The following is a 22,487-nucleotide window of genomic DNA, read 5'->3' on the forward strand; positions in this document are numbered from 1 at the left end:
ATTTTCAGCCATGGAAGCTGCCATCTTGGTTTCTTTTTGATCTGTTAGTGCCATGATGGTGCACATGTGATCTGCTATGACACCAGACATTTGATTGACAGTTTGGTTGAGAACACAACCAATGTGACAGTTGCTGTACATTCCTGACATGTGCCGGGAATGTAACTGTTTTTTAACCACTTAAGCCCTGGACCAATTTTCAGCCAAAGGACCAAGCCCCTTTTTGCGATTCGGCACTGCGTCGCTTTAACTGACAATTGTGCGACGTGGCTCCCAAACAAAATTGGTGTCCTCTTTTTCCCACAAATAGAGCTTTCTTTTGGTGGTATTTGATCACCTCTGTGGTTTATATTTTTTGCGCTATAAACAAAAATAGAGCGACAATTTAGAAAAAAATTCAATATTTTTTACTTTTTGCTATAATAAATATCCCCAAAAAAAATATAAAAAAACATTTTTTTTCCTCCGTTTAGGCCGATACGTATTCTTCTACATATTTTTGGTAAAAAAAATCGCAATTAGCGATTATTGATTGGTTTGCGCAAAAGTTATAGCGTTTACAAAATGGGGGATAGTTTTATAGCATTTTTATAAAAAAATTTTTTTTTACTAGTAATGGCAGCGATCAGCAATTTTTATTGTGACTGCGACATTATGGCGGACACATCAGACATTTTTGACACATTTTTGGGATCATTGTAATTTATACAGCAATCAGTGCTATTTAAATGCACCGATTCCTGTGTAAATGACACTGGCAGTGAAGGAGTTAACCACTAGGGGACAGTGTAGGTGTTATGTATGACGTTATGTGTTTTTTTATTTTTTTATTATTATTGTAGGGGGGCGTGGCCTGGCACGTAACGCCACTGATCGTCTTTCCCTATAAAAGGGAAGAGACGATCGGTGACAGCCACACTAGGAAGCATTAGGAGAGGTTTGTTTACACATACCTCTCCTCGTTCTTCAGCTCTGTGACCTGATCGCGGGACACCAGCGGCGATCGGATCCGCTGGTCCCGCGGCCACGGTCACGGAGCTCAGGACCGGGTTGGGAGTGTGCCGCCGCCGCCGGCGTGCTCCCGACCTACGGCTGGGAACTTAAAGAGCAACGTACAGGTACGTGCTTGTGCCCAGCCGTGCCATTCTGCCGACGTATATGTGCAGGAGGCGGTCCTTAAGTGGTTAAACTGTTAAATCTGTGGGATTACTTCCGCTTTAAATATTTGAAACCGACTCGCTTTTAGCATACTTGTATATTTCTCCTGCATGAGTGAAGCCCAGCCTTATTTTCAGTTGACTGTAAGTAATAAAATGAGAAGCATTAGAGTAGGCAAAACTGTCAAAGTCTAGGGGGGAAATGCAAGCAAATAATTTTGCTGTTTTGTAAATGGACCCCGTAGTTATCAGATGCACTTCTTCTTATCTTGCCTTGTTCTTTATATATTTCCGAAATTGGAGTTTGTAGCATCCATGTATCACACCGCACAGTGTGTGTGTGTCAGTGGTTTACAGAGAAGCGCGCGCTCATTAGTATTTAATGCAGGGAAGTCATTTAATCAATAAGTTAATGGGGTTTGGCCAGCGCTACAAATCTCTCTTGAAGGCACCGTTTTGTGCCTCTCCTGTGCTGCCAAGAATCCAGGCTGCTCCCTGGAGCTTCAGTTCACGAGTTTAAATTTTGCGAGTGACTGATGTGTGCATCTTAGCAGTCGGCGCACTCTCTGGGTCTGCTCCAGCGCTCCGATATATCAAGTGTACAGGGGAATGGCTGAGGCTCGCCTCTCAATCACTTCCACAATATCTTGCCATAGCTTGCTGATTAGTTTATCTACAGGCTTTTATTGCATTAAAGTAGCTCTCCGGCCATGAGGAATGATTAAATTCGGAGTCTAAGCAGTGCTAAGGTGCCACTAGGAGAGTATGCAAAATCTCAGACTTTTTTTTTTTTTTTTTTTTTTAATAGGTGCAGGATTATAGCTTTTGGTGTTTACTGACTTCTATTTTAGGAGCTTCTAAAGCCCTTTGCACACAGTACTACCTAGCTACAATGAGTCCCCATGCTTTGAGGGATGGATGCAGCTTCCACCCGCACTACCTGCAGCTGTGGCTGAACACACAAGACCTGCATTCCAGGCATTTGTACCCAATGCATATGAATGAATGAATGACTTGTATAGCGCGACAAATGCAAACTTGTTTTCCTGCTACTTGGGTGTGAGATGGGTCTTGAGTTTTTTCCTGAAGGCCCGATGGTTTTCTTCCATGCGGATGTTAGTGGGTAGAGTGTTCCATAGCCGTGGTCCTTGGACTGCGTATCTTTGTTCTCCCTTTGATTTGCAGCGGGACTTGGGGATGAGGAGGATGTTTTGGTTAGTTGATCGGAGGCTGCGATTGGGTGTGTAGTGTTTGTTTTATTTTCTCGCCTTGGTATTGAGGAGTGTTTCTTTGTGGGTTAGGCAGAGGGTCTTGAAAGTGATCCGATCCTTTACGGTTAGCCAATGTAGGGTCCTCAGGGATGGGGAGATGGATTCCCAGGTTTTTTTCCTCAGGACTAATCTTGCTGCTGTGTTTTGGACGTCTTGTAGGTAGAGGTCGACCGATATGGGTTTTTCTCTGGCCGATGCCGATATTTAGAAATTATGGCGGCCGATATATGATGCCGATTTTTTTTGGGCCGATATGTTAGGCCGATTTTATTTATTTATTTTTTTCCTTTTTTTATTTATTATTTATTATTTTTTTTTTTAATCCCCCTTGATCTAACACACCTTTCCCACTGGGGCGTTTTTCAGGCGCTTTTGGGCTAAAAATAGCGCCTGTAAAGTGCCTGCAAAATGGCTCCCCTGCAGTCTGTGTGAAAGACAGTGCGCTTTCACACTGAGGCGATGCGCTGGCAGGATCTTAAAAAAAAAAGTCCTGCAAGCAGCACGTTTGGAGTGGTGTATACCGCTCCTCCACCACTCCTGCCCATTGATATGAATGGGCACCACTGCCGAAGCGCATGCAATGCGATTTGGCAGCAGTGCTTCATGGGCGCATTTAACCTCTTCCTTGGCCGCTAGCTGGGTTATATGTGCCCCACTAGCAGCCAAAAAGCACCGCTAAAATGATGGTAAAGAGCCGCTAAAACTTGCGTTTTACCATCAACGCCTGCCCGCTCCAGTGTGAAAGCAGCCTTCATAAGTGATACAGAAAATTTCTTACATTTAAACATTTATTAAACAAAACAAACCTCCAATCAGTTTACTTGTATGTATGATTTAGATTAAAAAAAATAAAAATAAAAAAAAACCTATATATTAAATAAAACAGGTAGTCAAAACTTTTTGGACGGGAAAAAAAAATAAAAAAAATGGGCTAACTTTACTGTTTTTATTTTTTATTTTTATTTTTTAAATAGTGTATTTTTTTCCCAAAAAAATGCATTTGAAAGACCTCTGTGCAAATGCCGTGTGACATAAAATATTGCAACAACTGCTATTTTATTCCCTAGGATCTCTGCTAAAAAAATATATATAATTTTTGGGGGTCTGAGTGATTTTCTGGCAGAAAATACAGGATTTTTACTTGTAAGCAACAAGTGTCAGAAAAGATTTAGTCTTTAAATGGTTAAACTGAGAACTTCTACACACAGAGATGATTTCATTCATTCAGAAGTGTAAACATTGTATCTTTCTGTTCTTTTCTTGGCAGCCTGCCCAGAGAGGAGGAAGACGTTTCTATGGCAACTTACACTGACTTCTATTGCAGAAGTCATTTCAAAGTCCCGCTGTAGTTCTAAATCGGCTTTTTATCAGCACAATCGGCCGATGCCGATTAATTAAAAAACGGCAAATATCGGCCGATATATCGGTCGACCTCTACTTGTAGGTGTGCAATCTGGTATTTAGGTAGTCCTATGTAGAGGGAGTTTACGTAGTTGAGTCGGGAATTGATTGTTCCAACTACTACTGCTTTCTCCTCTTCTGGAATGGTTTATAGTAGTGCTCAGCTGCAGCCTGCTATAAACTTTATAAGGGGTTACACAGAGGAAAAAAAAACACTTGTCATGTTTCCTAATGGACTTCATCTTCATCAAAGTGAGGATTGCTGTGTACTCGGAGAAGGTGCTGGCAGCTACTGCTGTTAAAAAAAATAAAAATAAAATAAAACAATCTGTGTTTATAAACACCACTGCTCCAAACGCTGATATAGAAAAATACAAAGTAACAATGTTACTTTTGTATTATTTTGGTTATTTGTCTGCAGATCAAAGGGATAAACTTAATTTTTCAGAAGGAAGTTTATCCCTTTGATTTACAGATAAATTAACAAAATGATACAAAAGTAACATTGTTATGCTGGCCATACGCTATACAAAAAATCGTCAAATTCAGTCATTAGACCGTTCGTTCATTTTTTCGGCCAGTTAATGGGCACAAAATCGATAATTGTTTTGGACGTTTTTGAGCCGAAAAAACGAAGGACAAGTTTGGATAGTTTCGAACAAACGATAAATTGAAAGGTTAATGTGTTTCCCATTCAACCTGTCTGCATTAGGTATATGTGAAAAAACGAACATAAAATTTATGTCCACTGAACGATTTAACGGTCATTACATGATGGCTGCATCGTTTCCGCTCGCAGCTGAACGTTCGTTTTTTTTAATTTGGTTTGCCCTACACTTTTCGTATAGTGTATGGCCAGCATAATTTTGTATTTTTCTATATTAGCGTTTGGAGCAGTGGTGTTTATAAACACAGATACAGACTTTTTTTTATTTTTTTTTATTTTTTTTGCAGCAGTAGCTGACAGCACCTCCTCTGAGTACACAGCAATCCTGACTTTGATTAATCAAAACCAACAATTGTGGTATACTGGGAGTGGGGGTCCCAGCAACAAGGAAGAGACGCACTGGACATGCTACATGCATATTGTGTACAATGATGTTTTTTTGAGCATGTCTAGCACACCCAAAATCTGGAACTATACAAATACACAGTTGGAAGATGTCTGAACTGATTTGTCTGCCTCAGTATTTGAGGCTGTTGAGCTTTGCTCACATACCTATAAACCCAAGCGAGCAGCACACCCATTTACTGTTTTATCTTAATGTATCACTCCCAAAACAATAAATATATATCTTGCCATGTTCTCTCCGAATTGATTTAAATGATGTATTTGTCCCTGTAGTAGAAATATTCTCTGCTCCCTGCAGTTCTGCAGCTCTTCTTGTCCGTTTGTGTCTGACATTGCCTTGTATATTTCAGGAAACAGGAGGAAAGAGTGCAAAGCGTTCGGCGGAAACTCGAAGACGCGTTAACAGCCGACACACTGGCACGCGCTGCTGAGATGGCAAATAACACAGAAGTTGCTGTGGGAACATAAACCTGTTTCTGTGGTCAGTAATTGTCTTTTTAGAACTGTATTCATCAGCATGTGTGAAAGATGAACCATGGTGACCAGTGGGGTCTAATATAAGAATCTGTACCCATATGTGTATTGTATTATCCCACTTTGTTGAAAGTGCATATCATTAGAAGCACTTAGATGGACCCTGCAATGGCCAGGAGCTGACCATTACACCTACTGTATATGAGCTTAACTGACATCCCATTCCAGCACTATAGGCATTCATATGGAGCCCATGTTACTTCCTCCTGAAAGTGGCTCTAACAACCCTCCTTTCTTAAAGCAGTTGTATAGTCATTTTAATAAGTTTAACCTACAGGTAAGCCTATAATAAGGCTTACCTGTAGGTAAAAAAAAAATATCTCCTAAACCTGTAGGGTTTAGGAGATATTACCCTCGCAATGCGCCACTGACTGCAGCGGTGCATGCGCACAGGGGATTCTCAGCTGAAAGTCCAGCAGATGCCGAACCCTGCCGGAAAGAGATCTCGTGCGCATGCGCGGAAGTGACGATATCGTGCCTCCAGCCACTCGCAGCATCGGAGCCACGATACCCGGAAGACACGCCGAGGGAACATGTCAGCTCCCTCGGCGTGGATCGGGCGAGATGTCGGGGCCTCGTTATAATGTAAGTATTTCATAATGAGCTAGTATGCGGTGAATACTAGCTCATGCCTTTTCCTTTTGCAGGTGGAAAAAAAAAAAAACTTCAGCGGGTTTACTCCCGCTTTAAGAAAAAAAATTGGAGCTGCCTGTAGGAATTTGTGTTCTCAGTTCAGCTGAATGAACATTTGTGAGGTCAAATCCTGATGTTCATATAGTGCATGCAATTTCACATCAATAATTCATTTTAGTGAAAAAGACAAAATAAGTGATCAAAAAAAAAATAGGTCCAAAAAAGCATATATTTCAGTGATCCCACAGCCGTCTGTGATGGAAATAATGCCCCGTACACAAGTGGATTTTCCGTCGGAAATAACTTGGCTTTTCCGATCGAATACCGCTCAAGCTTGTCTTGCATACACGCGGTCACGCAAAAGTTCTCGGAACTTTCGTCAGTCAAGAACGCGGTGACGTACAACACTACAACGAGCCGAGAAAATCCAGTTCAATGCTTCTGAGCATGCGTCGAATTGTTTCCGAGCATGCATAGGAATTTTGCGTGTCAGAATTTATACGTTGGAATTTCTGAACTTTCCTGAACTTTTTCCAACCGAAAAATAGAGAATCTGCTCTCAATCTTTTGCTGGCTGGAATTCTGCCAGCAAAAGACCGATGGAGTGTATACACGGGCACATTTTCCGACAAAAAGCTCTCATCGGAGTTTAGCTGGCGGAATTTCCGATCGCGTGTACACGGCATAAGAGCCTCCAAGAAAGCCTGGTGACAACCTTCACTCTCATGCTTTGCTTACCAGAAAGATTGTGACCCCCTAAGAAGAGCGGTTGCTCTTTAACAAAGCCGATCCAGCATCGCACAAGCAGGAGGATCCCTTTCAAAGTGGCAATCAAAACAACTCCAGCACCCAGGCAGCAAGACTATAGCATACACGGCCATTGAAGAGCGTTACCAAGATATGAAATGAAACACTCCAATAGTGTAATATTGCTAAAACCAGTGCTACTTTAATAAAGATGCACTCACATGTCATCAGCACACATAGGGCATAGATCCGGCGTGACGAATGCCAACAGTTTGGGCTTTTCCAACAACAAAGATGACCGACCTGCCCCCGATGGCGTGACGTAACACGTAGGGAGGAGCCATGTACACACACCATCAGCCGCACGTTGGCCATCTTTGCTGGGTTTTTTTTGTGTTTTTTTGCACTTAACAGCCTAACTTCAACTTTTACTTAACTTTAAGTTAGGGATGCACCCATACTGAATATGTAAAGTTTTCTACTTTTATTCGTGAAAAAATGCTCTGATACTCCTAACCAATAGTTTGTGGTGTGATTTGCGTCCATACAAAACGTGTGCAAATCACACCATAGAGAGTGTGATTCCTAAACGAATTGCATGCAGGTTCCCCCCCCCCCCCAACCGCTCCTGTGTGTGTGAACCCAGTATAGAAAGGGAAGTGCCAGCCAGAGATGATAGGGTTTGGCGGACTCCTAGCTTTGAAAAAAAAAAAAAGATTTTTCTTTTATTTGCATCCAATGATCCTACCAGAAACGCATCCTTTCCTAGAGTGACAACACTCAATAAGTGTACTGTATCAGTAGAGAAGCAATGTTGTCACCCCAGGATAGAAAGGGTGTTTGAACATGCCCCCCTCTCCTCATTGCCATAAGATCAGATGGGGGGTAATCTGTAGTTCAAACACACTTCCCATTCAGGATAGCACTGCTGAGAGCACAGGAGAGGATTGGGTCGGGACCAGCAGATTTTTTTTTTTTTTTTTTTATTGAACAGCCTGAACAAAATGCTTGAAATTGTATATTTAACAGACTAAAAGGGAGCAAGTAAGAGAAATTAATTGTTGGTGTCTACATATATTTTAAAAATATTTATTGAAAAATCGACTTAATTTTTATTGAAAAAAAATCTAAATTCTCAACTTTTTTCTCCTTCTCTCAAGGTACCTCGGCTATTTGAAAAAAAAAAAAAAAAGATTTCCTTGGTCTTAAAATGAAGACAAATGCACATTTATATAGGACTTTTTTTTTTTTTTAGCAACAATTTATTGCCTTCCTGGAATTCTATTTTTGATGTACATATCTATATTGTTATGGAAGAGAAAGTACAATCTTTATTTTGTCTGCAAATTGTTGACTTTTTAAGTGTAAAGCAATATTATTATTATTATTATTATTATTATTATTGTTAATCAAACGTAAGTTTTAAATATCAGGTTATAGTTAGCTAGTGTCTGCGCAAAGTTTTTATACAAAGAAAAAAATAATATAATTATTGATATATAAAAAAAAAAAAAAACACATCTTTGAATCTGCAATTGGCATTCATAGTGCTTTCCGGATATCCCTTTTTATACCTCAGCTGAGACCATTACAATTTTACAATTATTACAATTTTTAGCCCTCCAATATTTAAGTAAGAAAAAATATATATAAATATATAGAAACCTTTTATGCAATGTTTTATGGTATGCATAGTGCAACCAACCAGCCTATATATGTGATGCACTTTTTTTTTTTTTTTGTGGAATGGAAGCAATAATTTAACTTGATGTTTTATATATATATTTTTTTTGTTTTGTTTTTTTAAGAATTTTAATTTGGAGGTTTTTTGTTTTTGTTTTGTTTTTTACTTTTGTAATTTGTCTTGTGTACCGAACAAACCAACACGTTATCTGCCATTAAATCATTGCTCAGCTGTAACTGTTCATTACAAGCTTTAATTTAATACAATTGCAATTTGGATTAAAAAAAATATTTTGTTAAGTTTTCATTGTCTTTAATAGGTGTCTGTAGATTTCACTAAGGCTAGCTTCACACGGGCGGTCCGATCAGGTCCACCAATCGTTCAGAGGAGAGATATAGCGGCAGTCTGCCTATGTAAACGAGGCACACCACTGATCTGTCGGGGAGCAAAAGACAGATCTTATATTTCAGCTGAGCTGAAACGCTGATCTCTTTTCCTCGATTGTATTAGTAAGCTCCTCTAGTAAAAACAATAATAATAAAAAAAAGTCCATAAAACTATCCCATAGTTTGTAGACTCTATAACGTTTGTGCAAATCAATCAATAAACACTTATTGGTATTTTTTTTTTTTTTTTACCAAAAATATGTAGAAGAATATATATTGACCTAAACGGATGACGACATTTTTATTTTTATTTTTTTAATTGGTATTGTTTTATAGCAGAAAGTAAAAAATTGTTTTTTTATTCACAATTGTCTGTTTTTTTTTTTTTTTCAATTGTATTTGGATACAACATCCCACGACCACGCAATTGTCAGTTAAAGCAACGCAGTGCCGTATCGCAAAAAATGGCCTGGTCAGGAAGTGGGTGAAACCTTCTGGAGCTGAAGTGGTAAATAGACCAACCCCTATAGCGTATTTGTGGGTGTGAGTTAACCCCTTCCCACCCAGCCCTAGCATCCCTTTAAGTGGATTATTATGGATGGGAGGGACTTGCCTGATCACATGGCAGCCAGTCACAGTGGTCACATAATCAGGAGCCGGATCCCTGCCATTACTAGAAACTGGGAGCTGTCTTGGACAGTCCTGTGACTGTGCTGGGAGCGCAGAGTAAGCACACTCTTGGGATGTCTATGGACACATAAGTGCAGCGCGTGAGTGTTAAAGTCCACCAGCTTTGCCGCTGCTGCCTATACGTTACATGAGTGGCAAGAGACTAGTAAAAGTATTAGAAGTTGCTATTTATTATTATTATTATTATTATTTATTATTCTAGTAATCTCCCTTCAAATCACACATTCATCTTAATTACAGATCTTAAGCAATACGTTTATGTTCAGCATTCCATTTCATGTGGAAAATGGAAAAGAGTAAATGGGATTTTTAAGGTGCCAAAATAGGACAAAATTTATAAAAGTAAAAATTTATTCAAGCAATAAAAACAGAACATACAAGGAGTAAATGTTGATAATACAGTACTAATACATGTGCTGGCTGATTTCATCTCTACATGTTTCACCTTGGTATTGGCTTCTTCAGGAGATATAATTGATACCAGGCGCAATAAGCACTAAAGATAAACAGTTTTGTTAAAAAACAAAAAAACGGAACAGTCAACAATTATAAAAATTACAGTATGTGAATAAATACAGTTTAAACAAATTGGAAAAAAAAAATGACAAACAAGTCACCAATGGTCATAATATGTACTTGTGTATTCAAACTATGTACTTATAAATTAAGGCTCCATGATCATGGGGATATCACGAGACGGATCATCCGGTGAAGCCTTAGAGTCGGGTATATCCAGAGAACAGCCACCGGTAAGTGGTCCGATAACCAAAGAGCAAGCTGATGATAGTAAGGGGGGGGGGGGGGAAACAAAACAATAACCATTCAAATCCAGATGACAACTGGCTAAATATAAAAATGTTATATGGAAGTCCTCAGCTCACAAGATTTGAGAGGATCAACAGGGATTTATTTTCTCTTATCCGAGAGAGAAACCAATAGAGTGATTAACAGGGAATGGGAACATTTCAGAGTTTACGTTATAGTGGAATTAAAGGCAGGAATACTCACATAAGCTCCAATGGTCTGAGTCCTGGTAGGTCCCTGCATCCTCTCCCCAGCTTCTTCTGGGCATTGATCTTCCACCGTCTTGTATGGCTGCACAGGCTACAAGGTGAAGTCACTTCTACACTTGAGGCTGGGTTCACACTGCTGCACAGAGCGTCTCACAGCAGGGGTCCGGTGCGTCCTGGTTCACTGTTTCCGGTCCGATATAAGTCCGAATTTTTGGTTGAATTTGGACCTGAAATGGACCAGAAGGTGCACAGGAGCCACTCCGGAGATGTGTGAACCGGCTCCATAGAGAGCCGGCCGCAATCTCCCGACATGTGAATTGGATGTGGAGAAACCCCACATCCAAATGGCAATAGTGAACCCAGCCTGAGCAGGAGAGCAGTCATTCTGACACACAGACACCTTGCCAGAATGTAAACTGAGATCTAAAAATGTACTGCACTCAATACACATATAGAACACCAACTTGCATAATATTACAGAACAGAAGCGTATAAGAGAAGTCAATGTATCTTCTCAAATGATATACACAGAAGACAATAATGTGAATCCCATAGCAGTGAGCCAACCTCCACCGCAAAGGTTTCACAAGAAGTTTGCCGAAACAACATGACCCTCAAATCACAGCAAGGTCGTGTGAAGCATGTATTCATATACAGATCCACTTTTGTAGTACAGCTCAGAAACCACCACTGGTTACAGGCTGGACATACAGTGCCTTGAAAAAGTATTCATACCCCTGGAAATTTTCCACATTTTGTCATGTTACAACCAAAAACTTATATTTTTTGGGGGATTGTATGTGATAGACCAACACAACGTGGCACCTAATTGTGAAGTGGAAGGAAAATGATTTTACATTTTTTTTTTTTTTTTTTTTTTACAAATATGAGAAAAGTGTGGCGTGCATTTGTATTCCGCACTCTTTACTCTGATACACCTAACTAAAATCTAGAGGAGCAAATTGCCTTCAGAAGTCACAAAACAAGTAAATCGAGTCAACCTGTGTGTAAATCAATCTCAGTATAAATACAGCTGTTCTGTGAAGTCCTCAGAGGTTGAACAAACAGCACCATGGTAACTCTGGAGGAGCTGCAGAGATCCACAGCTCAGGTGGGAGAATCTGTCCACAGGACTACTATTAGTCGTGCTCTCCACAAATCTGGCCTTTATGGAAGAGTGGCAAGAAGAAAGGCATTGTTGAAAGAAAATCATAAGTCCCATTTACAGTTTGCGAGAAGCCATGTGGGGGTCACAGAAAACATGTAGAAGAAGGTGCTCTGCTCAGATGAGACCAAAATTTAACTTTTTGGCCTAAAAGTAAAATATGTGTGATGGAAAACCTAACACTGCACTTCACCCTAAACACAATACCATTCCCAACTGTGAAACATGGTGGTGGTAGCATCCTGTTGTGGGATGCTTTTCTTCAGCAAGGACAGGGAAGCTGGTCAGAGTTGATGGGAAGATGGATAGAGCCAAATACAGGGCAATCTTAGAAGAAAACCTGAGTCTACAAAAGACATGAGACTGGGTCGGAGGTTCACCTTCCAGCGGGACAACCACCCTAAACATACAGTTAGAGCTACAATGGAATTTAGCTCAAAGCAAATTCATGTGTTAGAATGGCCCAGTCAAAGTTCAGACCTAAAACCAATTGAGAATTGGCAAGACTTGAAAATTGCTGTTCACAGACGATCTCCATCCAATCTGACAGAGCTTGAGATATTTTTCAAAGAAGAATGGGCAAAAATGTCACTCTAGATGTGCAAAGCTGGTAGAGACATCCCCAAAACGACTTGCAGGTGTAATTGCAGTGAAAGGAGGTTCTACAAAGTATTGACTCAGGGGGGCTGAATACAAACGCCTCCCCACACTTTTCACATATTTATTTGTAAAAACCATTTATCATTTTCCTTCCAATTCACAATTATGTGCCACTTTGTGTTAGTATATCACATAAAATCCCAATAAAATACATTTACATTTTTGGTTGTAATATGACAAAATGTGGAAAATTTCAAGATGTATTAATACTTTTACAAGACACTGTAGGGTCACATCAAGATACTCTGTTTCATATGTGCAAAACAGGCAAACCCTTCAAAATCACCACGCAGGACACCACTGGTAGTTTGATCTTGTCCCATGTAGTTGCACTCATAGGAAAAAGAAGAGAAGAGACTCGTGCTTCACATAGTGGGAATCCACTAAAAAAACGTTATCGCAATTTGTAAAATTGCACTCACATAAACAGAATAGCCAAATGTCACTACAGGGGACGCTTCCGGTGCATGATGACGTCACATAGAGTGGCTCTGTTCTGATGTGTTCTGTCAAAATTGATATTCTCAAAGGGCAAGGACCCGTGCAGCTCAGTACATTCTACAGAGCATTGCGATCAGACAGGTAAGTGTATTTTTATTGCAAGAGAGACATTGCACTCCCTCATGAGCTGGTTCTGTCCAGCTCAGTAGATTGCCTAAACAAAGGCCTGAGTTCTTTCCTAAATCTACATAATACAACTGGATACTAACATTTATAGGTAAAGTTGATCCAGGGAATATCCGATTTGCCTCTTGGGGGATCAGGAAGGAATTTTCCCTGCTGGAGCAAATTAGATCATACTTTGCTGTTTTTTTGCTTTGTTTTTTTTTTCCTTCCTCCTTTAATATTTTTTTTTTTTGTTCTGCTTTAAAATTATTACTCCAAAGTCACTTTAGTTACTTTGATCCACAAAAGTATTGTTTTATTTTTATATAAATCACTAAAAAGCTTGTTTCCTCTAAATGGCATTTTAAACGGGAGCTGCTTCACTGAAGTCAGGCAGTAGTTACCGTACTATCAAAATACTTATTTTTATTATGTGAAATAAAAGCATCACAATTTTGCAAAACATTAAAAAAAAAACAGGATAAGGGTAGGCAATGCAATAATAAGAAATACAATGCATATTAACCAATACTCTAATATGACAACAAAGATAAACCAGCGCTTTTCAAATCTATCGTAATAGTTCTCTTCTTCAGGGGTAAGTGGTTACATCAAGACGATAATACATCTACAACTGAAAAAAAAACATGAGTGTAAAAATACATAATGTGTAAAAATACATATGCATTTTTATGTATTTTTACACGTTTTTTTTTTCAATTGTAGACGTGTTACCATCTTGATGTAACAATTTACCCCTGAAGAGAACTATTAAGATAGATTCGTAACGCGTTGGGTTATCTCTAGCTTATCAATCCTGTAATAGCTTGCTTGGTTCTGGGGCCCCACACCCTTTTTATTCATATGTTCCCATTGGGGAGATTTGCCCTCATTTCATGTTCCATCAGACATTTTCTTAAAGACAAGATGTGAGCAGAGATCTTCCCCTGTTGGAATACAAATAACAATAAAAATGTAAAGAATTCTAGTCTAGGTATGATCATTTTTACTTTGTTCCATTGGTCCATCTTGGACCAATATATATGTATGTATGTGCCACATCTGTGGATCCCCTGGGAGCTAGGAATCACTGTAGCAGGCACCACTATTCCAGTGATTGCCGCTAGCTTCCGGGTCTTGTTCGGAAGGGCTGCTTTGCTGCATGGCCATAGAGAGAACACTTTGTTTTCTTGATGATTGCTAAGTGTTCTTGGCTTGGACAAGGTTCAAATCGTGATGTAACCACCCCACCTCTGCACCTCATCCAACGAGGGAACATTTTTCATTCATTGAAAAAATACAAAGTACTCCCTGAATGTCATCTGAGCTGAGAAAGGAACCTCCTGTGTTCACAATAAAGCAGGCCAGCTGCCGGAGATGGGACCCAGAAGCAAGTGGCGATCTCTACCGTAGCGGTGTCTACTTCAATGATTTAGAGCTTCTAGAGCAGTGGTCTCAAGACTGTGGCCCGGAGGCCGAGTGTGGCCCTTTGCTTGTTTCCAGTGTGGCATAGTTCCTGTCACTGGCAGACAACGGGGCACTATTCTAGAGCTACACCTAACGAATATTTTCATAATCGATTAGTTGGCCGATTATTGTTTCAATTAATCGGTTAATAACCTTTAAAAAAAGTGGGTCAAATTGACGTTCATTTTCAACCACAGTGACAGGACAATTTGGAAATAATAGAAAACTTCTTAGTCAAAGCAATGTTCAGGCAGTGTATGTGGTTTTCATTCAGAAATTACATTCATTTTAAAAACAAGTGAAAATTTCAAAAAAATTCTTTCATTCAGCGAATGTACAAAGATTTTTCGTCTGAATATTCTCATCTGAAAAATTGATCTGTGTGGCCAGCATAAGGCTCGGTGCACACCTATGCAGTTTGCTTTTGATCTGTTTCTGCTGTGCATTTTGATTTTTGCGCACGTGATTTTACTGCAATCTGCATTTTGCCATTTTTTTTTTTGGGCAGATTAAAAAACACAAATTGCTGCAAAAACGCATTACGTTCTTTTCTGCAGCTTCTCCATTGAAATATATTGAACCAATAAAGCACCATTTTGCTTTAAAAGTCCCTGACCCTTTCAGATGTGAACGTGTCCCATAGGAAACCATGTAAATGAATTGTAGTGCATTTCTGCAAAAAGCACCAATAAACACATAGATGTGAACCAGATCTAAGACGTTTAGTAACATAATGGGGTTAAAAAAAACTAAAATTATCACTTTATAGTACAAAAAAAAGCAGATAATCACTACTGTATGGAGTTCTTTTTTACTGAACATTGAAAGTAATATTTACAGTAGCGATTATTTGCTCTTTTTGTACTACAAAGGGCTCATTTTAGTTTTTTTAACCCCATTATGTTACTGGCCGATTAATCGATTATGAAAATAGTAATTGATTAATTTCATAATCGATTAGTTGATTAATCGATTAGTTGTTTCAGCCCTACACTATTCCCACTGATACCAACAATAAGGCTCTATTCCTCCCACTGACACCAATGATAGGGACACTATTCCCCTCCTAATACCAAAGAGGGGATGCTGTTTACTCCCACTGACCACAGTCCAACCCCCTAAAGTTTGAAGGACAGTAAACTGGCCCTTTATTTCGAAAATTTGGAGACCCCCTGCTCTATAGCAGTGATTCTCAACCCTATCCTCAGGCCATGTTTGCAGGTTTTCCTTTATATTACACAGGTGCTTTAAATCAGAGTCAATGGCTTGGTATTTTGCACAGTTATTTTATCTAAGAGAAATTCCCAAAACATGGCCTGTTGGCAGGGTTGAGAACCACTGCTCTAGAGGGATCCCACAGGTATGGCACATACATACACTTAATTACCAAAAAGATTGGGACGTCTGCCTTTACACGCACATGAATTTTAATGGCATCCCAGTCTTAGTCCGTAGGTAGAAATCATGGGGCCCTGTACAGCCTACCAGATAGGGTCCCCTTTGACCCCACCCTCAACCTAGCCCCACCTCAGACCCTAGCTTGAAACAAAGCGCAAAGTGCAGGTTTGTCTTCAAGTGATATTTACAGTGCCTTGCAAAAGTATCCCCCCCCTTTGGATTTTTTCGTGTTGCCTCAAAACCTGGAATTAACATGGATTGTTTGAAGATTTGCATCATTTAATTTACAGAACATGCCCACAACTTTGAAAACTTTTTATATATTGTGAAGTAAACAACAAATAGCACAAAATAAAGGAAAAGTCAATGTGCATAAATATTCACCCCCCCTCCCCCAAGTCAATACTTGGTAGAGCCACCTTTTGCAGCTATCACAGCTCCAAGTGGCTTTGGATAAGTGTCTATGAGCTTGCCACATCTTGCCACTGGGATTTTTGCCCATTTCTTCTTGAAAAAACTGCTCCAGCTCCATCAAGTTGGATGGTTTGCGCTTATGAACAGCAATCTTTAAGTCTGACCACAGATTTTCTATTGGATTGAGGTCTTGACTTTGACTAGGCCATTCAAACACATTTACATGTTTCCGCTTAAAACCACTCAAGTGTTGCTTTAGCAGTGTGTTTGGGGTCATTGTCCTGCTGGAAGGTGAACCTCCGTCCTAGCCTCAAATCACACACAGAGTGGTACAGGTTTTGTTCCAGAATATCCCTATATTTAGCACCATCCATCTTTCCCTCAACTCTGACCAGTTTCCCAGTCCTGACTGCTGAAAAACATCCCCACAGCATGATGCTGCCACCACCATGTTTCACTGTGGGGATGGTGTTCTTTGGGTGATGTGATGTGTTGGGTTAGCGCCAGACATAGCGTTTTCTTTGATCGCCAAAAAGTTAAATTTTAGTCTCATCAGACCAGAGCACCTTCCTCCATACATTTTGGGAGTCTCCCACCTGCCTTTTCGCAAACTCAAAACATTCCATTTTGTTTTTTTGCTGAAAGTAATGGCTTTCTTCTGGCCACTCTGCCCCATAAAGCCCAACTCTATGGAGTGTACGGCTTATTGTCGTCCTATGTACAGATACTCCAGTCTCTGCTGTGGAACTCTGCAGCCCCTCCAGGGTTACCTTAGGTCTCTGTGCTGCCTCTCTGATTAATGCCCTCCTTGTCCAGTCCATGAGTTTTGGTGTGCGGCCGTCTCTTGGCAGGTTGATTGTTGTGCCATGTTCTTTCCATTTGGTTATTATAGATTTCATGGTGCTCCTAGGGATCATCAAAGATTTGGATATTTTTTATAACCTAACTCTGACTTGTACTTCTCAACAACATTGTCCCTTACTTGTTTGGAGAGTTTCTTGGTCTTCATGGCAGTGTTTGGTTAGTGGTGCCTCTTACTTAGGTGTTGCAGCCTCTGGGGCCTTTCAAAAAAGGTGTGTATATGGAATGTCATGTGACACTTAGATTGCACATAGGTGGACATCATTTCACTAATTATGTGACTTCTGAAGGTAATTGGTGCCACCAGAGCTTTTTATGGGATTCATAACAAAGGGGTGAATACATACGCACATGCCAATTATCAGTTTTTATTCCTGAAAATGTATATATTTTTCTAATTTTACTTCACCAACTTAGACTATTGTGTTCTGATCCATCACATATAATTCAGATAAAAAAAAACATTGAACTAAAGGCTGTAATGTAACAAAATAGGTAAAAAGCTGGAAGGGGGGGATACTTTTGCAAGGCACTGTATCTTTCTTGTGCCTATTTATACACGCCTACCTCCAATCCGATCTAATCCACTAAACAAAATGGAAAGGAGTCTGCTCCCCTCTGGCTATCAGATTGGAGGACAGTTGGGTGTAAACGGTTTGCTTACACCAGTGATGGTGAACTTTGTTACCCCAAATGTTTTGGAACTACATTTCCAATAATGCTCAACTACACTGCAGAGTGCATGAGCATCATGGGAAATGTAGTTCCAAAACATCTGGGGTGCCAAGGTTCGCCATCATTGGCCTACACTGTCTACCCTTACAGCAGAGCAGTCTGTGTCCCCTCAGCTTCATTTTCCCACTCCACATCCAATGTACTGTATATATTAGAGAAACAAAAATTTGTAATGTACAGGCCAGACAAGGAGTAAGCAACTTTTCTATAAAAACTAAGTTTTATTCTTCACCACATATTAAAATTCATACATTTTTTATATATCCTGATATTTAAAAACAGTTATACAACAGTTCCACTAAAATACACTGTACTGTATGTGTTCATACACAAAGATGTCTCAAAATGAATCCTGGTAATGAAGGTCTTCATCTGCCGACGTGTTTTGCCAGACTTTGCTTCATCAGGGCTCAATAAACCAACATGGCACTTATCTAGAAAGATACAATAATATTCTAATAATATCTATATACATAATATTACAAAATATCCGTGCATATCTTATGTGGGATATACCCTGGCAAACAAGAGCACCAACAAAGCAGCTCCCTGGGTGGGCACCAGAGCTTCGAAGGAACCCCAACCCAAGGCGAGATCACTCACAGTTGGTCACTAAATATTGAAAAAAGGGGGGTATTTTATGTTATATATCAAGACCCATTATAGATATATATTACTAAGGGGGATGTCGATGTATAACATAATACTCCCCACCCAGGGGGCTGATTTGTTGGTGCTTTTGTTTGCCAGGGTATGTCCCACATAAGATATGCATGGATATTTTGTAATATTATGTATATAGATATTATTTGAATGTTATTGTCTCTTTCTAGATAAGTGCCATGTTGGTTTTATGAGCACTGATGAAGCTGGATGAAGTCTGGCGAAATACGTCGGCACATAAAGTCCTTCATTACCAGCATTACCATTTGTGACATTTTTGTGTATGAACACATACAATGTATTCTACTGGCACTGTTTTATAACTGTCTTTAAATATCATGATATATACTAAATGTATGAATTTTAATATTTGGTAAAGAATAAAACTTTATGTTTTTATAGAAAAGTTGCTTACTGATTGTCTGGCCTGTACAGTCCGATTTTATTTTATTTTTGTTTCAGCATTATGATAGCCCATAGGCAGCAGGTGCTCTATCATAGCTCTGTCACAGTGTATCACATGGCTGTTGGGTGCTGACCTTGTTCATTTATGACCAAGTTAACAAGGTCAGCACCCAACAGCCATATGGCACACTGTGGCAGAGCAACCTGCAGACTGCTGCTTGTGTGTTATATCATAGTTATCATCCAGAATCAGGTATTCACCTGGGCACCCTGGTGCCACAAAGTCTGGCTCCTGCTTCTTTCTGTCAGCCTCCTGCAGCCACCCACCCGCCTGCCTCACATAAGCCCCTCGGTCTTGGCTACTGAGGACTGAATGTGGAGCTAAGCGGAGCAAGATCACTCCACCAGGGAAGGCAATGAGCATCGGCAGCCGTCTAGTTCTAACTAAGCAGCCAGCAACATGCAATGCAGCCTTGAAACGTACATGTGTCCAACAATGGAAAAAAGTCCTTCCACTGCTCTCAGCATCACATCATCAGAGGGGCCCTGGAAATTGTAATTAAATACTCCCTATGCTAGTAGGAGTAGGGGTGTAATTTAGAAAGCCCTAGTATTTTTTTCTCTGCACATGTGAACTATGAAGCTGCCCAGCCCCCCCGCTGAGGTGATGAGGCCGGGCCCGGTACAACAGGACCGGTTGTGCCACCTTATCAGCGGCCCTGACAGTATGCACAGCATATTTGTGCATTTAGGCACACTTAACTTCCAAAGTACCTTCCTCCAGACCCTCACTCCACCGCTTCTGACATCTTCCCATTTGTAAACTTATAGACTTTGAACTTTTCAAATAGTTCTAGCAGATTTCAAATGTTTTTCTCTCCCATTGCAATGGACAGAGGTAAAATGTTAAGTGTCAATTAATTCTTATTTTCAAAGAATGTGCTGCTTTTCTATTAGGCCAAAGTTCTTCTTTAGCTCCTTGATTATCAATACTAAATAAAAGTTTTACAGGATCAAATGACTAGACATGATTCTTTTTGTTGTGTGTTTTTTATATTTTTTTATTAAATGATCCCTATATACCAATGACACAGAGGTCTGTCTGTCCACTTCCAATTACAACTCCAGCAACTTAAAAGGAGCTTGAGAGATGTCTTCCCCCGCTAAGCTTAAGCTACAGACCTAAGTTTGGCATCAAAGCTGGCACTTTCTATGATTGCTTTCATCCAATCAGAACTCCGAAAACTACAGTGAAAGTGACATAAGTGATTAGCTGCAGGTCACTGTCAAAGTGGGCAGTTGAAGGCAGCAGATGGTAACAGCAGATCCCTGTGTGTTTGCTGCTAAACGTTTGTGCTTCAGTGGCTGCGGTTTAATCTGACTGTGAATTTTAATTAGGTTGTCGAGTTGTGATGGTGTCTACTGCAGAGCCAAAGGAAATGGCAAATTTTAGAGGCGATGTTTCGTTTTTTTTCCCCATAGCTTTTTCATTGGTATTGAGACGTAGAACTGTCTGCTTCCGTATTTTTCTACCTTCCATGGTTCATTGGTTTTCAACATTGAGAATGCTGCCTTGGAGGTCTTCAGTGTGGGGCTTTTGGCAACACAAAACACGTTTTAAAATTTGTTCTCCACATTGCCTGACCTTTAAACTAACAGAAAACTTTACCAATGTATTCCAGGTATCAGTTGCGGCTGGTGGTAAAAAAATGTAGGGTCCGGTTGGTCGGTTAGGAGCCCAGCACTTACCCCATCTATGGCAGGCAGCGCTTCCTGACGGGCAACAGCTTCCCCTTCCCCTGCTCTCCTCGGCATTACCGCGGCTTTTCCTTCCCCTCTATGGCAGACAGCACTTCCTGACTCGCGGCATCTTCCCCTTCCCCTGCTCTCCTCCTCAGCATCACCGTGGCTTCTCCTTCCCCTCTATGGCAGACAGCACTTCCTGACTCCTGGCATCTTCCCCTGCTCTCCTCCTCTGCATCACTGCGGCTTCTCCTTCCCCTCTATGGTGGACAGCACTTCCTGACTTGCGGCATCTTCCCCTTCGCCAGCTCTCCTCCTTGGCATCACCATGGCTTCTCCTTCCCCTCTATGGCGGACAGCACTTCCTGATTTGCGCTGTCTTCCCTTTCCCCTGCTCTCCTCCTCGGCATCACCGCGGCTTCTCCTTCCCCTCTATGGTGGACAGCGCTTCCAGACTTGCGGCATCTTCCCCTTCGCCTGCTCTCCTCCTTGGCATCACCGCGGCTTCTCCTTCCCCTCTATGGCGGACAGCACTTCCTGACTTGCGCCGTCTTCCCCTTCCCCTGCTCTCCTCAGCATCACCGCGGCTTCTCCTTCCCCTCTATGGCTTCCAGACTTGCGGCATCTTCCCCTTCGCCTCCTTCTCAGTATCACAGGGACTTCTGCCGTGCATCTCCTCCTAGGTCAATTAGAATGCTTCTCCTTTCGGCTAATTGGGAAACGTGTCTCAGACCCATCATTTCCGATTGGCGATTCAGTGTGAGAATAGTGAATATTCATTCGCTATTCTAACGCACTTAGGTGGGCTCCGAGCGCAATGCTTTGTGCCTTGGGTTCACCCAATTTTGAAGCCTATTAGAGCCTCTGGCTCTAATCGATTGTTCAAAAAAAAACACCCCCGCCTCTGTAATTCATGTGTCTGATGTCCTGAAAGGGGCCAGACGCATGGATACGGAGGCGGTGCCCGTGCACCCGTAATGGACGGGCCTCCCCTGCCAGGTATCATACGTGAAGTATAGATATTTTATACATAGTTACATCGGTCCAAACTGGTCCAATGTAACTATGTACAGTACTGTATATACCAGTGATGGCGAAACTTGGCACCCCAGATGTTTTGGAACTACATTTCACATGATGCTTCTGCACTTTGCAGGGTAGTGGAGCATCATGGGAAATGTAGTTCCAAAACATCTGGGGTGCCAAGGTTCGCCATCACTGGTATATACCATATCTTGCCGATGCCCCTGGAAGCTGGGAATCACAGTAGTAAACACTACTACTACAGTCATGTCCAAACGCTTCTGGATCCTGTGCTGATTGGTTGCCCTGCTGTACTGTAAACACAGGAGGTTGGCTGTTTAGCACCCGCGCCATTCAGAGAATGCTTGACATCACCACCCCGCCCCTCCATCTTGTCCAATCAGAGAACACTCTGTATTCATATAGAGAATGCTTGACATCCCCAGCCCGCCTCTCCACCTTATCCAATCAGAGAATGCTTTGTATTCATTGAGAGAATGCTTGACATCACCACCCTGCCCCTCCATCTTGTCCAATCAGAGAAAGCTTTGTATTCATTGAGAGAATGCTTGACATCACCACCCCACCCCTCCATCTTGTCCAATCAGAGAAAGCTTTGTATTCATTGAGAGAATGCTTGACATCACCACCCCGCCTCTACACCTTGTCCAATCAGAGAAGGCTTTGTATTCATTGAGAGAATGCAAAGTATTCTCTGAATGGCTCCGGAATGGCGGTCAACCTCTTGTATTCAGAATG

The 22,487-nt window shown here is 40.9% G+C and overlaps 1 protein-coding gene across 1 annotated transcript in view; it reads left to right on the top strand.

Moving 5' to 3' along the window:
- MBD2 (methyl-CpG binding domain protein 2) overlaps window positions 1-8,798 on the top strand; it is a 106,792-nt gene extending 97,994 nt beyond the window's left edge. The window contains exons 6-7 of the mRNA XM_077462997.1: window positions 5,252-5,382; window positions 7,976-8,798. Of these exons, the coding sequence (XP_077319123.1) occupies window positions 5,252-5,369 (118 nt within the window). The 3' untranslated portion in view covers window positions 5,370-5,382; window positions 7,976-8,798. The remainder of the gene's footprint in view (window positions 1-5,251; window positions 5,383-7,975) is intronic.
- The last annotated feature ends 13,689 nt before the right edge of the window (window positions 8,799-22,487 follow it).

Source organism: Lithobates pipiens, unplaced genomic scaffold (assembly GCF_037356315.1).
Source record: "Lithobates pipiens isolate NorthernLeopardFrog02 unplaced genomic scaffold, aLitPip1_a1.2 Scaffold_3, whole genome shotgun sequence".
In the NCBI taxonomy this organism is placed as follows: domain Eukaryota; kingdom Metazoa; phylum Chordata; class Amphibia; order Anura; family Ranidae; genus Lithobates; species Lithobates pipiens.